Genomic DNA, 17162 nt, shown 5'->3' on the forward strand with positions numbered 1-17162 from the left:
AAGGAAGAAAGGAAGGCGGAGAAGGAAGAAATGCTGAAAGAGATTAGGGCAAACCAAGTAAAAGCAGATGCCGACCGAGTGCGGATGGAAAACAGAATTGACGCCAGCATGAAAACCGAGAAGGAAGAAAGAAAAAAAGACAGAGAAGAATTCCTGGCGAAGTTAGAACTGAACGAAGAGGAAGCAAGTATCATGCTGGCAAAATTAGATGCCGACTTCAACGCCTGGCAGGTAGAGACTTTGGCTTGCCTAGTGGACACGAAACCTGCGGAACAACAAGAAGAGGTCCCCATAGTGATACCGGTCGGAGTGACGATGGCCTGCCAAGAATGGGAGGCACGTCCAGAAGAAGAAGAGCCGAATTCAGCGAACAGGAAACCTGAGGTGGCAGAATTACAAGAGGTACCCGCACAAGACGCCGAAGTAATGCCGGTCGGAGAACCGAAGAAGAAAAGGCGCAGGGACCGAAACCGACGAAATAAGAAGAATCCGACGCGGAGAAGTCGTGGACCCCAGATGAAGTTGGCCGTCGTCCACAGGAAGGTGTCATGCCGCGCAACAGTGGCATGGAGCAAACGCCATATCTTCAAGAAATCTACGACCCAAGGAAATTGTGGCCCATGGCACGAATTGGCTGCCGACAGCAATGTGACTAGTCGTGCAGGTGCNGGAGGAAACAAGAGGGTAATACTTTTTTAAGTTACATAACATCAGTGTTTACCTAATGGAAGGGAACTGAACACAAATGGTAAGTAGGTAAGGAAAGAGATGGAGGTGGTAATGGCCAATTTGAAGATATTTTATCGGAACTCAACTGCAGAAACTGAAAGAAATTTATGACAGCAAGTTAATGTTGCCAGGGCCATGCCACAGCTCAGGTGATTAGTCGCCAGCTTCCCAATATGGAGACCTAGGTTCGATTCCAGGTCAAGTCATGCGGGATTCATGGTGGACAAAGTGGCCCTGCAGCAGGTTTCCTTCTAGTACTTTGGTTTTCCTTGCTAATTCTCATTCCACCAAACACTCCACATTCATCTATCACCCAGGGTGGTAGCATAGTTGGTTGAGGCACCATAATACAAGCCAGAAGGTCACAGGTTCAAGTCCCTATGATGTGGATTTTTTCAATTTACCTTATCCTTCCACCCACACTATGGCCATGAGGTAAACCCAGATTGAGGACAAAGGGCAAATATAACGGAATAAAGGACATCAAGGTTCTCAGAAGGCTGTAGATCCAAGGAGCAAATAACTAATATTACATGATGACTACCAGGTATCACTACTGCCAAAAACAGATGATGTCAATTTCTCTATACAAAATAGCAAAAGCTGAACCTTGAAATCGAGGATCTCTGGCAAGGCAGAGACAGGTTTGCTGGACTCCCTCTCCAACTGATGCTGCAGCTCCTGACTCTGCTCCTGCATGCGTTGCACCAGTTCCCGGAACTTGGCAATAGTCATCTCTCGATCTGCCAGTGTTTCTAAAGCCGCTTCCTTCTCGCGCTGTGCCTGCAATTAATAGTTGGGTAACCCTTTCAGGACAAAGCAGTACATTTTAGAAGCACATTCTGGAAAGTTTCACCAATCAGTACAGATAAACTTATGAAACAGGAAATGCCAAAGATGAAAGAAGACATTAGTTAGTGCCCATATTAATGTACAAAGCAAAAACACAGACATGGACCAAAACATATTGTGACATGTTGCGCAAAGGAGAACCCCCCCACCANTTAACAAACTGAGAACAGCTCAGATGGGGCTTTTAAGTATAGCTGGAGAAGGGGGGGAAAAAGGAAATAAGAAATAAAAAAATTGGATAGAATTTAAACATAATGAATGATAAATTAATAAATAACAGAAAATGATGGCATGAACATGTTTAAAGAATGAATAATAAAATATGTGAGAATGTTTCAAACATGCAAGTAAAAGGCAAATGCCCCAACAGAAGACCAAGAACAAGATGCAAAAAAAAGATCAGGAAAGATATGATAATGAAGGTAGGAATACAGGAAGAAACTGCAGAAAAGGAGCCTTGGGAAGGGAGAGAGATATGCAGAGGCCCGGTTGCTGCTTGACCCGCACAGACGTGAAACTGGCAAAGGAAGAAGAAGAGTGTGACGATTCTGCAAAGCAATTCAATATGAAAGAAAACATTAAAATGACTAAATGTAATAATTCCAATTATGTATTCTGGACAAAAGACATAACTCTGTATGCTTGTATATACAAGGTGGTTCAAATATGACCAGGACTGATTTGTGTGTGAACAAGCTGCACTGCGCAGCAGCTGTGAGACCTTGAGAGAGTGAGGCCACAACCTCCACCCTCCCTTCTGTTCGGGTTACAACCTGTTCAGTCCTGTCTGGGAGTTGCTAGAGTGATGAGCGAAAAGAAGGTAGCGCTGAGCATGGAACAATGCATTGTGATCAAATTCCTTGTTGGAGAAAACCTCCCGTCCGCTGAAATTCACCACAGACTCCAACAACAGTATGGGGAAGAGTGTCTCATGGACCTGTGTTTGTGTGGTGTAAGTGCTTCAAAGAGGGCAGAGAGCATGTGGAGAATGAACCACGAACATCCGTCACCGAGCCAAACATTGATCATGCAGACACGCTTATTCCTGAGAATAGGCGCATCACTATCAAGGAACTTGGAGCAACACTGTCCATCTGTGTTGGTAGTGTAGAATACATTTTGAAATACCACCTACACTATCGCAAGGTGAATGCACGGTGGGTACCATGCACTTTGACGGACTTGAACAAAATGGTGCGCATGCAAGCTGCCAGTCATCTCCTACAGCAGTTTGAAGACGAAGGTGATGCATTTTTTAAGTCTATAGTGACCACCGATGAAACGTGGGTGCACTACTTCATTCCTGAGTCCCAGCAGTCATCACGCGAGTGGCGGCATACCAGTTCTCTCAAACCCAAGAGAGCGTGGAGGAGCCGTTCGGCAGGAAAAGTGATGGCAACGTTCTTCTGGGACTGGCAGGGGATTATCCGGGTAGACTTTCTGACAGATGCCAGAACAGTGAATGCAGCTTATTACTCACACCTACTGGCAACAGACATGAAGGAAAAGTTCTGATCCAAGCAGAAGACAGGTGGAAAGCGGGTAGCCTTCCCTCAAGACAATGCACGCCCCCATACAGCCAAAACAACAATGGAAACCCTTCGGAAATTGAAGTGGAACCTTCTGACACATCCGCCATACAGTCCCAATTTGGCCCCAAGTGATTTCTACCTGTTCAGAAGTCTCAAATCAGACTTGCAAGGCATGCAGTTTGTGGACAACAATGCCATCACCCAGACTGTTTGAGAGTGGTTATGCCGCCAACCACAAGCCTTTTTTGAAAAGGGCATCAGGATGCTTCCAGAACGTTGGAAAAAATGTGTTGACTCCGGAGGGGAGTACATCGAAGACTGACATGTGCAAGTAAGTGTTTGTCAAAAAAAAACTATCCCGGTCATATTTGAACCACTTTGTATTTAATAACAGTTCATAAATTATGTTGACAAAAAGAGACCTCGTTAAGTCCTGTTCTTTCACTGTTTTGTGCCCAGTCTGTGCTGTATTTCCTTGTTAAACTGTTCTGACCTCAATATATTTCTTATTCCTTTGAATCTGATATATGCAGTACTTTTCCAAAAAGCCAATTTGATGTTTATATCATATTTCATGTCACTTATTACTCATTCCTAACATGTCAATCTGCTAAGTTTCTCTATGATCTCTAAGAGAGACTACAAACATTATATAAGTGAAAATCATTACAAAGCGTAACTGACAATATGAACACGAAAAAATGCACACACACATAACTTTATAGTAATTTGTAATCTGGTGTGCCATGAAACGCCAAGCTGCATTTTAGCATGCTGCTTGTGGAAGCACTGCAGTAGCATAGCCAACATATCAATAGTGTCTCCTCACTAACCAAAGGACACGCTGTCTCTGTTCCATCGGAATCATACCTCTCTAGTAGCAAAATGAGCAAGATCCACTTCTTCCCTAAGTTCCACTTCCAGTTCTCGGCTACCTTCTTGCAGCTGCTCGTTCATGTCTTGCAATGCCTCTAAATCTGCTACTGCTTCCTCCAAATCCTTCACACGTTCTTCAAGGGTCAGCTTGGAATCTGCCAGCTGCTGAACCATTTCCTCTGCTCCCAATGCTGCATCAACCTGTACAGCATTCCTTCTTGAGAAGCCAATAGTTGCACAGCTAGTCAATAAACTCATTTATGGCACTGAAAGATTCAGTCACATGTTCACAAGACACTGCCACCGGTCCCTATCCTTAGCCAAATTAATCCAGACTGCATTCTCCTATTCCAGTTACTTAATATCCATTTCAATATTATCACCTATGCCACGGTCTTACCAGTGGTCTATTCCTTTCAGAATTTTCCATCACAAATATCAATGCACTTCTCTCCCATACGTACTACATGCCATCCTCAATTTCATCATCCTAATAATATATGATGGGTACTAATTATGAAGTTCCTCATTATGCAATTTTCTCCAGCATCCTTTTACATCTTTAAATAAATATTTAACAATTTAGAGATGTGTGCAGCAACACATACAGGTATTAACATAAAGTGTTCATTAGTGCTGCATGATTTTAGCCAAAATTTTAATATGTTGAAAAATGTTTTTAGAACTCCCCAGTAGCAAACGTTGCGAAACTCCATTCAGTGGTAAATGTCTACACAGTGTCACATCCTGAAGACATTACACTTCAAACCAAGTACCTGCTCCTGCAAGTCAGCAATTTGGTGCTCCATTTCTTCCACTCTTGAGCTTAGTTTCTCTTTGGTGCGAGCCAGCTCTGCGATCTCAGACTTCTTCTGGTCCAGATCCTTCTGGAGCTTCTGGAACTCATGCTTCTCATGAGCAGACAGGTCTCTCATTCTTTAATAACAATAGGAAGAAATTAAGTTTGATTTGTTTAACAAACAACACAACAACAATGTATTACAGGGTGCCTCGAACATCACAGGACGACACTTAAGAATCCTATTCTCCAAACAACAGAACCACAAGGCAGTAGACACTTGGCTTCCTTCAAAGAGAAGAAATAAAAAGGACACAAACCAACTTGATTTAAAAATTTTAACAAAATCTTTCTAAACCTACTAATTGTAATTTATAAATATTTTAACATATTAGTACAAGCCACTGTAGTTGTTAAAAACATTAGATTTTGTACTCATTGTATTACGATAACATTGTATGTATATATTAATACTCACAAAACATATTGTAATAGTGGTTTCTAATTGCATTGATATCCTTCTGAAGATGGTCCATAAGACCGAAACATGTTAAGGATAAAATATTAAAATGAAGAAAAAAACTCCATCAGTCACACTGGATAGAATTAACCTTTCATAGTAGAAAAGAAATTAATTGTAAAGCTTTTTGATGCCAGTGTGTCACACTGCTCAAAACCTATTATCTGGGCTCTGTACATCATCCCAGCTCAATAAAACCAATAGCATCTGTAAACTGGTCTGCTCTAGGCAGAGCCAGTAACAGACTACATTAAATATTACCAAGAAAACTGAGGGAGCCATGTGAATAAAATGGATGCTCCAAGATCCCCAAAACCAATTTTAACACATCAACCCAAGCAGAAAAGATCAGTAGGGCATGCAATGTTGAGAACACACAAAATTGTAACAAGCTTGTCAGGATGAGGAAGATCATCATCATCTTTATTACAATGCATTTCCTTCAATTTGATTTTCTCTCATTAATTACATCTTTCACTGTGACCAGTCCAACATTATACGAGTACACATCAGCAATGTAATCTTGAAGTTTCACCTGATAAAGTGTTTAATTCTTACTGTAATAAATTAAATACATCATTTCTAACCTCACTAAAGTATCCCGCAGTCTGTTATTCTGCTGTTCTAGTTGTTTCATCTCGTACGTTGACACGGTGGACTCACCAGTCCCCCCTCCGGCTCTTTCCGACATCTCTGCTTTAATTATCTCCAAATCCAACGTCAACTCTTCTATCTTTTCTCGTGATGCTTCTAGTTCCAACTGCAATGTCTCTGCCTATGATAAATGTTACATTGACACTTTTAATGTAAAAATTATGCTTAACTAATTTAGTCAAGAATTTTACAGTCACAATATTTGAAGAGATTTGATTCATTCCCAAAAATAATTCACATGCCAATTTTGAAATTCAACATTAAAAATAAATACATTTTTTGTACACTTCATTTTACAAAATCTATTGAACAGTTCTACATCAGCTGACATCTTTCTTACCTCCACTCCCCTACACATCTTCAGGGTATGGTAGTAATGAAGTGCATAAAGAATACCTTTACACACACAGAAGGGCAAAAAAAGAATGTGTACACACCATTCTAAAGCCATTCTCTTTGACTGTCACGCCATTCAATAAGTTGGGCATGGCACTCATGTGACTTTATCACCTTTGGGGGGGNAAATCTGCCATCTCTTCAGCGTGCGTGTCTCTAGCCTCAATTGCTTCCCTGGCTTCCTGCTTAGCACGCTGCACTTCTCTCTGAAGAGAAGTCTGTGACTCCATTATGCGAGATTTGAATTCAAGAAGTTGCTCCAGTTGTAATTTCATTTTGTCAAAGTCCTTCAATTTTTCTTTGTCTTGCAACCGTTTCACTATGAAAAAACCAAACTCCATGTTAAGTTCTAAAATAAAATTCATGCCAACTTCTTATTATTGCTTATACAAATACTTAACCCTTTTTTCAATCCTCTCACTTCCAGCCTCATTCTCACAAGCATGACAAGTGAGAGAAAAAGACACCTGAATATTGGCAAGTATAAAACTCCTGCCATCTTTGTGCATATTCCTGAACTACTAGAAAAGATATAAAAAAATATAAATGACAAAATGAACACTCAGCATATGATCATAATTTGGTGTAAATTCATTAAAGTTGGTGGCAGAAAGCTTCTGATAGTGGACCAGTATGGGAAAATTATACTCATAGAAGGCAGGAAAAAGTTAATTACACTGTGGTGACTGTGTTATGCTAGCACTGCACTGACTCCCTCAGTCCTTGAGTATATTCAATGACTGTCCCATGTTTGATATGCCATAAATCACTTTAGATACCTATCTTTAAGTACCTTCATTTTTAGTTAGAGCATTAACATACAAGCCTACACACATCCTCTTTTATTTATATTATATATGACTATATGGTTAAAACACATCTGTATCCAAATAAAATATTCTCTGTCTGAAACATATATGAGAATACATTTTACCTTGAGTAGGCAAACTTATGGGGGGGAACCTGTGTGTTCAAGGACATCTCTGGCATGGTGTTCCTGGCAAACCAATTGTATGTTGCAAATTAAATCAAGTAACTTTCTAATGATAACTATATGATCTACATCACTATTCTGTAACAACACACTCCCAATGATGTTTCAGAGAATACAAGCAAACCTTTCAATGTCTCAATTTTCTCTTGCAAGTCTGCCACATCTGATTTTAGATTCTCAATTTCCTGCTGATTCTGTAAATTGCTGAGCTTCTCTTCAACTGTGGTAGAACCAGAAGATGCACCAGGAGAGATCATTGCCTGACCAGGAATATACTGTGGCTTCAATGTTTCCACAAATCCTGTCTGGAAACCAAGATTTCTCTTTAGAAAACTCAAGATATGCGACATTACAATTTCCCTTTGCAAAATACTACAAAATGTTTAAATTTTACTGTCTCATCTCATTATTCTTGCTTCATCATCGGACATTTCCTTCAGAAATTATCCACTACCTGCATAAAAAGAGAGCACAGGCTGACTAGTCCCCTCCTTCAAGTGACAAGGATTAATTTGTGAAGTTCATGGCCCCCATGATGGTGAATATTAAGATTATGGTTTTCTGTACACTTTTGTAGGTAACAATGTTTTGTAGTGGCCTACTCTTAACATGGCGACAGCAGGTTCCTCCAAAACACTGGTACCCAGTCACTGAACTGCATGGTGTCATATTCCGAAAGACAGTGATCTGAAGGGTTACTTTAGGTAATATGCCCCACATAGTAGACACTCTGTCCACCTACATGAAGACAGAGAGGCCCAGCCTAGTCCTACTAACATGGGCAAGCTAACAGGCTCTGTAGAATGGGAACCCACTTTAAGCCATTGATTCCCTCTACAAGCTACTGTCCTTCCATCCAACAGACTACTTATACCAGAAACTAAGTCTTTCATCATTGATGAGTTAGGCAAAGATCATGTGAACAGACTATAACCTACAGGCATCAGCTACAACACCAACATATAAACACTACATCAGTTTCAACATTTCAAATAATTCTGATCAACATGACTAAACATAATCTGAGAGAAGTTATTAAATGTTTCTTTCATGTTCTAAGCATGCCCTCTTGAAGTCACAAAACATCAACTGTTACGTGTTCATGCTTTCTTCCACAAGTATTAACACATAAGGGAGAACGCACTGAAACAATCAGAGTTTTTTACATGTAATATAATAATAAATTTCAGATAAATAAACTGAATGAAAATTTTCACACATAAACAGGAAAAGAACTGAAGAACAAGCATTGCTCCAATTTTACCAAAACATAAAGCCAAAAGAAAACTATATGAGGTCATATTATTTATGAATTAATTTCTTAAAAGAAAACTAGTTCATTACTGAACAAGTTATACAAACTAAGGCAGTAAGTAATATACACAATTGTAGTAACTGTGTTCACATGTCCCAAAGTAACTTCTGTTGGAGACTTAATTAACTTCTTTACACTTCAATACATCTTCCAAGCAGGCTGGTGTAGCATAATGATATAGACTTGTATTTGGGAAGTGCTCAGTTCAGATCTCAACTAGGTTATCACCTATCCTGGCTGATTTGCATGGTTTTATTCAGTCACTCCACGCAAATGTCAGGATTGTACCTTGAAACAGTCCATGTTTGCTTCCTTCCAAGTCCTTACTGCTTCACCATCCACAGTCACCTTCCCATCTCAATTGATAACACATAACATACAAATTTGAAAGAACTTTGTTAAACAACCTAATAATAATTTATTAATGTGAGATCCAAGTTCTCATGGCACTGGTTAAGAGATTACTGTCTTCTGAAATGCAATGCCATGCAGTTTGCTATGTATGCACCAATCTTTCAGAGGAAGTTGCTGTCTACATGTTCCGAGTACATGATGACAGGCACAGCAAGTTCCTCCTCTAAAACACCGGTACTTATCTATCAAAACACAAAGTATCACATTCCAGACAACAATGATTGTCAAGCATTTTTAATTTCCACATCTTCCAATTATAGCTGGAATGTCTAAACTGAAAATCTTTTAAGACAGGAACTGAACAAAACATTTACATAACTCAGGAACATCATAAAATCAGAAGACGTGGTCTATGACGTGTGAAACAAGTGTGTACAGAATAAATGAAGGGGTAAAAATATTTCTTATGCATTCAAGTTCAGGAATGCAGGTTAGAACATTCAGTTCATATACTGAACAAAAAGGGAAGTTATAGTAAATCGGGCATGAAGAAGGGACATATCAGCAACGAGAAAGAAATTAAGCAAAAGAAAGAGGGAAACAATTTTAATTCATGGAAACTGGCAGAGAGAAAAAGCACATTTACTTGTTCCTCCCCAACGCTAGCTTCCGCCAACACTCGTGATCTTTTCGAAGCCTGCTTCAAGACTACATGAACCTGCTTAGAGGGTGCAGACCCCTGTTTAGAGGCCGTAGAGAATTTCTGAAACACAAAATAATGACTGCAAGAATTGGAGAGAAGATGTCTAAGATCACGTATGTTACGATATCCAACAAGACATGATCATATGCTGCAACGGGTACCAACATACAAAATACACCACATTCGTCCAAATTTTCAACATCAGCACTTAACTCTGTATGCATATACACTTCATATGATACACAAGCTCAACTTTCTGCATGATCTGACTTAATACCACAAACAAATGAAAAAGCAGGAAGTTCTAGGAGGAACTTATGATGCCTACTTTCCTTCTAATGCATTACTATACCACAGTGCAGCTAGCAACAACTATAAATTAATAATTTACTATTTAGCATAACAGGTGACAGACTAGAACACAAATATATAGTATGAATACCAAACTGGGAACCTCAGGATAATGGAAAACAGGTGGAGAAGAGCGGTGAACAATATGAGATTTGTGGTTCTCATGGCAGTGACGCCATACAGACTGGTAGAAGTTTACTGACATTTTGGAGGACACTCTACCTACTGTTTACATGTTTGTTTGTTCATTTGCTTGGTACATTCTGTGACCCTGAAGATGGAGGTAGTACCTTCCTCTGAAATTCTGGTAAACTTATGCCAGACTACATGGACCACATAACAGAAGACAGTACTCTTCAGAAGTGCAGAAGTTCAGAAAACAAGAATGGGAGAACCAAATCCACATAAATCACCTATCATTAGCCTCAACTCACATAAGCCCGTAAAGAATTACCAAGGAAAAACCTCTAATTAAAAAGTGTTGAACAGAAATACATAAAATTCTCACAAATGTTGTAAAACCTATAAATTCTGAGAAAAGTAGAACTTCTCCAATCAGTCTATGAAATCAAAAATTCTAATAAACCTCACAAAGCAGGATCCTTCCTGGCAAGCATAAAGTCATTCATTCAACGACAGATGAATCCAGTCCACACCCTCACATCCTGTTTCTTTAACATAAATTTAAATATCATTGCCCCATCTACACCAAGGATGCCAAACAGGTCTCTTCCCCTCAGGCAATCCAGTCATAATTCTGTTATACACTTCTCCCCTCCCCATGCACTCTACATGTCCAGCCTATTTCATCCCACTTTATTATATTAATAATATCTGATGACAGAAGTTAACATTCTTGCAATGAGTTCATGAATTCTAGTAAAAGTGAAATTCATATTAAGGTTTTCCAGGTTATGACACTGCAATCTGGCAAGAGGGAAACCAAATTTTGGAAGAAAATGCAGCCCTCATCATCAAGGTGGAATATGGAGGCAAACGGTTCCTTCAAAATGCATGCACCTTCTACCAAACTACATGGTGTCATAACTCAGAAGACCACAATCTAAATTTTCACTGCCATGAAAATGTAAAATCTCGAAAGGTAACTTGCAATTATTTCAAGAAACAAAAATTATAATCACCCTTCCATTAATTCTACTGCCAACATCAACAACAGACCTTCCATTTCACACACCTACAGAGTGCATGTCAGAATTATTACACAAACTACTTCAGACTGACAGCAAAAAGACAAGTACCTCAATGAAAGAAGCTCTCTTGGAAGTTGGCTCAGAAGTCTGTTGAGGGCTGGACATGTCAATACCATATCCAGGGTCATCTTTACCCAGAAAATCTCCTTGGCTACGGCTGCTGACTAGAGACAATCTGGAGCTGAAAACCAGTATAATAACCAATCTATAATAATCTACCACAACATATTAAGGATATATCAAGTGACACTAAGAGTTTTGGGGTACAATTAAAACAATTTTTATATTTACATTCTTTTTATTCTTTACAGGAATATTTTGGTTTTAAATTTTTTTAAGACACGAGTAGCCGTTTTGCTTTACAATTAAAAGACAAGATTGTCAGTCTGTGTTCTGGTTTTTAGATGCTTATTTTAGATATACACAATCTTTATATTACTGTATACTATACTACTCTTTATTTCAATTTATTATATAGTTATACAAAACTCATTAACGACATTGTGTTTTAACTACTGAATTTTTAATTAATAGACTTGTATAAAACTGTACAAATTGTATAAGGTTTGCCATTACTTTTACTACTAAAAATAACTTATTTATTATATTGTATATGTTTATCAGTATTTTATTACAAATGTGTATGCTATTGGATGACAACTGTAATTCTTAGTTGTGACTGTAACTAGGACAATCTCCACATCTGCATGAGAATGTACTCCCGACAGGATTTATGGAAGGTGAATAAATGAAATGAAACGAAATACATTTCCACGTAAGGAAACATTCTTCACTTAACATATAAATCTCGAGTATAAAATTACGTAAGATTCTACCACTTGATGCCACATAAACTAGCTAACAAACTAACTCCATGGACCTAAGTCCTGCTTGAGACACCACCAGTTGCTCAGCTACACAAGAATTTCACAGCATTTTAAGGAACCGAAACGATCAGTCTTATGTTCACAAGAGCTCTCCACTCCTAAGCAAGATTAATCCAGTCCGTACTTATTTCTCTAAGACAGAAGTTCCTATTGTAAAAACAGAGCACGTTCAAAATGTGTATGTTTGTAAAGTCATGTGGGCATGTGATCATTCCACATGAAATAAAATGTAACACACTTACATATATAAAGTTCTGACTTGGGAAATTATGAACAACATTAACAAAAATTAAGGAAAACCATATTTTCAGATAAAGCTTAATTATTACTCTTACCAGTACATCTGTTTTCTGGTACTCCAATGCTTGGTTTTGGCATAAAGTCAGAACATATGACCAATTAGCAGATGTGTGACTTTTGACAAGTTTGCCAGAACACACCAACTGTATGACAGTATGAAGAGTGTACCAGGCGAAAAAAGCACTGCTCATAACTATATTCAACTCTATTCAAATAAAATAATAAAAAAGTGTTGAGTGCTGTTTCATTAATAATATTTTTACACTTTCTACTAAGGCGTAAAATGTCCAAAATACTAAATTTCAAGTCACCATACCTCATTTTTTCTTGTTTAGTTCTCGGTCCATGGGCAGGAGAAGACTTACGTCTCACGCTAATTTGTATTGCAGCATGAAGAGAATAAACAGCATGTAAATAATATTCCATTTTTATAATTCGCCAAGATCAGACCATAAAGCCAATATACTGATTTATGACTTCTTCAGCTTTTACTTACGTAGTAGGCTCAGCCTTCTTACGAATGCTGTTCCACGAATGCACAGACGGAGAAGCAATGTATTAAAATTGTGCAGATAATTAAGTTATGTAACACATCAACTCTGTAAACCACACTGGTTCCTATGTGTACCACCTGTTTTAACATTTAAAATACTCTGAATTCTTCCCACAATATATGTGTTTAATATGATTCTCACAACAGATAGTGGTTATATCCCTAAAAAGAACTAACTGAATGGTCTCGGAATTGGAGACATGGTGAGTTCTCTGTGAGGCAGCAACTGAATTCTTAAATGTTATTTAGATAAATTTTAGTCTTTGAAGAATCAACTACCATAACTGAAAAGTTCCGAGTAGCACTGGAACTTGAATACTTTTCATCTAGCATACTGAGGTTCGATACCCTTCATCAATTCCTTTACAGAGCTTATTGATCATTTTAAACCTCTCAATGGGCTAGTAACAGTATCCTGTCACAATATCACTGCTTCTCATTAGAGGAACAACAGAGAAAAAAACATTTTACTTAGTGTGTAATCGAGGGAACTGCGATGCAACTGAGTATCAGTCAATATACTGGTTTCTGTCACCATGTTCCATCTACTGGCATGATAATAGTAACACAATAAGCTATCATTTTAAGAATTCCCAGCAAATAACTGATGAGAATTTCTCTCACCATCAATTTCATCAACTCAGAGCAAACCTTCAAAATTCTGGAAACCTTCAAACTACTGCTTTGTTCATTGAACTGAAACAAAGCAAAACGCAACAATATATATATATATGTCACAAATCAAAAATTTAAAAGATAAATGTTTGCACACCTGCTTAATCTAGATCGTGATTTTCCACCATCATCAGGCGTAGTTGCAGTCGAAGCACCTGGAGTTGGACTCACTGCATCACTGACAGGGGTACCAGAAGCATCTAGCAAGGTCAGCTGGGACTGTCGCACAAACATCCCATGGTTTTCTTTGCACTAAAACAAAAGCAACACATACCTCCTGCAACTGACATTCTACACTTTTATTAAAGAATACCAAAAGCTCCAAATTATGAGCTCTTCTACAGTTCAATAATAACTAATGATTCAGTTCCTTAACCCTTACACTGCTGTGATGGCATCCTTGCTGTGATCGACAAAACCCATACTGCGAGTTCAGAGTTTCAAATCTCAGGTTTCTTTGCACCAATCTCATTCAAACATGGCGGGTGCATACAGTCATCTATTGGGAATATAATGAAGCATCATTCATTTCCATGGCTGCATTCTTCTGCCCTCTAGCTTAAGAAATGTAAAAGGTTGCATATGCAGAGCGAGGCACGCGCTCCATGGTCACATGACGCAGGTATTTCACAGGGCTAGTAAAAATGGCTTTCTATAGTGCGCAGTGCTTTCTACAATAGTTTTAAATAAAGTTGTGGGCTTTGGTCAACATGTGACATAGTGATAAGACTGTGATATAAATACAGTGATTCTAGGATAGTGAATTATGTATAGTTCTGGTATTTAGAAGTAACAGTCCAGGAAAAGCTGCGCAGTGGATGGGCAGGTCCATTCGTGAAAGTTGAGGGGTGTTGTGATTAGTCACTTGTTTGTTTTCAGTGCGAGCAGACATCTCAAGTTTGGTTAAAAGCATTCTTCCTTGTACAGTCAAGTCAAAAAGTGTTGACTCTTGGAGTCATATTTGAGTGTATTATTCTCTATTTACTGCATTAATATTTTATTTTATTGTTTATCTTTATTCATTGATTTTCTTTTTTGTTTATTTATATTTGTACATTTTTTCTATCTCCTTTAAGATGCCACCTACATGAAGTGAATTGAGTGGACTTTTCCCTTGTGAACAAACTGAATAATTCAACATTTTTGCAACTTCTGCTGCCTGTTCCCTGTCTGAGGTAAGATTAGTTACATTTTATCACACATTTTCATACTTTGCACTTAAATTATTTATAAAAGATTTATTCAAAAATAATTCAGCACAGAGGGTACTGAGAGTTACTTATACTAGCAGTGAAAGGGTTAAAATAGTACCACTTGCGTTAACATTAAGAAGCTCTGCATTTGGCCTACAAAATGTATTTATGGGTTTTGTACAATTCTCACAATAAAAGCAATCACTTCCTTAAATAACATTTACCAATTACTTTTTGTAATGATGAAGCAGCTATTTGTTTTTAGGTAAGAACTGAATTTACAAATCCATCTGTTCAGTAAATAAAAGGAAATACTGTTATTGGTTCCATTCTTTGTCCTAAGGGTGGCAAATATTTGAGTCTCCAAACCAAAGACAAACCAATCCACAACATACATCCAATTTTATTTGTGGTTTACTTAACAATGCTGTCAGTAACTCCAACTGCATGGCTTTGAATGACTGAATAATGAATGATGAATTGGAAAAGATGTGGAAGGAGCTGGTCCACAACCTAATTTAGCAGAACCAACCCAGCATTTGCCTGAGAAGACTGAAAAAACAGCATAAAAAATCTGTCACAATAGTTGGTGTCCTGGTCGAGATTCAAAATGGGAACCTTTGAATACAAGTTAAAAGTGTTACAATCTGAGCCAACCTTCCTGGTAACACTCACCCAAGAAATGCAAAACAATGGCCCAAATCACCATGAAAGCCTAAAGCCTTCTATATACAGAAATATGTTGAAAAGGGCTGTGAAATAAATAAGAATAAATATTTACCTGAAAATATGACTTTCCTTGCACTGTCCCACTGTTCTTTCCTTTTGGTTCATCAAGTATAACACCAATCCATTTTCCACTTGCAAACATAGTGCTGCCAACATAGGCAACAATGCCACGCACATCTTTTCCAGTCACTTCAACACGCTGATTCAAACGCAATGATTTTTCAGCCATATCTGTAACAAATTTCATGTTCTTAGTAAATGAAATACTTACTTACCTATAGAGACGAGACCTTCTTGAGGACAAGCCAAATTTGCAGCTACTCAAGAATTTCCCAGCATTTTATGGAACCTGACGGTTCATTATAGTGTTCACAAGAGCCCTCCACTGGTTCCTATCCTGAGCCAGATCAATCCAATCCATACTATCCCATCCTATCTCTCTAAGATGCATTTTAATATTGTCGACCCACCTATGCCTTAGTCTTCCCAATGGTCTCTTTCCTTCTGGCTTTTCCACCAATATCCTATATGCATTCTTCTTCTTCTTCACCATTTGTGCTACATGCCCTACCCACTTCATCCTCCTTCACTTGATCATTCTAATTATACTTGGAGAAGAGTACAAGTTATGAAGCTCCTCATTATGCAGTTTTCTCAAACCTCCTGTCACTTCATCCCTCTTCAGTTCAAATATTCTTCTCAACACCCTGTTTTCAAACATCCTCGGTCTATGTTCCTCCCTTACTTTACTTTACTTTACTTTAATTTATTGCATTCTGTCAATCCATATAAGGTCAAACCAACCTATTGGATACAGAATCTGTCATGTTTAAACATAAAATAATAAAATATACATTCTTAACCATGTTTGAACATAAGATAATAAAATATACAGTTCTAACCCATACAAGGACAAATGAAAACATTAAGAACCACTACAAATTAGTGCAGTCCTATACAATAATACAAACACTGATACAGCTGTAGTAGATACTTAAGCTGTGTAATTATATTATCCGTAGGATAGACAATCAAGACAAAGTGTTCATTCAGAACTCAATTTATAACATTCATCAATACTATAAAAAGCACGTTCAGTGAGGTAGCTTTTTAATAAAAATTTGAATTCTTTAATATCTTTGGATAGCAATTTAATGTTTGAGGGTAAGTGGTTACAAATCTTGCTACCCGAGAAAAGCACTCCTTTTTGAACTATTGATATATTTGTAGAAGGTAAATATAAATTGTGATTATAACATGTGTTGATATCATGAATATCAGTATTAGCTATAAAATAATTTCTGTTCTTAACGACAAAAAAAGGAAGGAGAAAATGTACTGGGACTGAAGTGGCAATATTTGTAATTTTTTAAACAATCCACGGCATGAATCCAGTCTACCCAAACCAGATATAACTCTTATTATTCTATTTTTAATTAATGTCAGAGACCAAGTTTATTGCCTGTACAGAACCACAGGTAAATTTATAGTTTTGTATATTATAATTTTTATGTTTCTGGACAGCAGACGAGAAGACAA

At 37.9% G+C, this 17162-nt stretch overlaps 1 protein-coding gene and 1 long non-coding RNA gene across 2 annotated transcripts; one reads left to right on the forward strand and one right to left on the reverse strand.

The window, feature by feature from the left end:
* Positions 1–1338: 1338 nt before the first annotated feature.
* Positions 1339–15884, reverse strand: LOC111862212 (dynactin subunit 1-like; the record flags this gene model as incomplete). Its single annotated transcript, XM_023847422.2, is given in 12 exon segments — positions 1339–1512; positions 3984–4190; positions 4766–4925; positions 5896–6126; positions 6473–6677; positions 7477–7657; positions 9668–9784; positions 11335–11467; positions 12790–12846; positions 12970–12996; positions 13799–13953; positions 15676–15884. Coding segments are annotated over 12 exon segments (1842 nt in total), but the record flags the coding sequence as incomplete, so codon positions are not given.
* On the forward strand, positions 14305–15664 carry LOC111862211. Its single transcript, XR_002842392.2, has 3 exons — positions 14305–14603; positions 14778–14876; positions 15238–15664. It is a non-coding gene; the product is annotated as an uncharacterized LOC111862211 (long non-coding RNA).
* Positions 15885–17162: the final 1278 nt, after the last annotated feature.

The sequence above is a fragment of the Cryptotermes secundus genome, unplaced genomic scaffold, assembly GCF_002891405.2.
Source record: "Cryptotermes secundus unplaced genomic scaffold, Csec_1.0 scaffold1448, whole genome shotgun sequence".
Lineage (NCBI taxonomy): Eukaryota > Metazoa > Arthropoda > Insecta > Blattodea > Kalotermitidae > Cryptotermes > Cryptotermes secundus.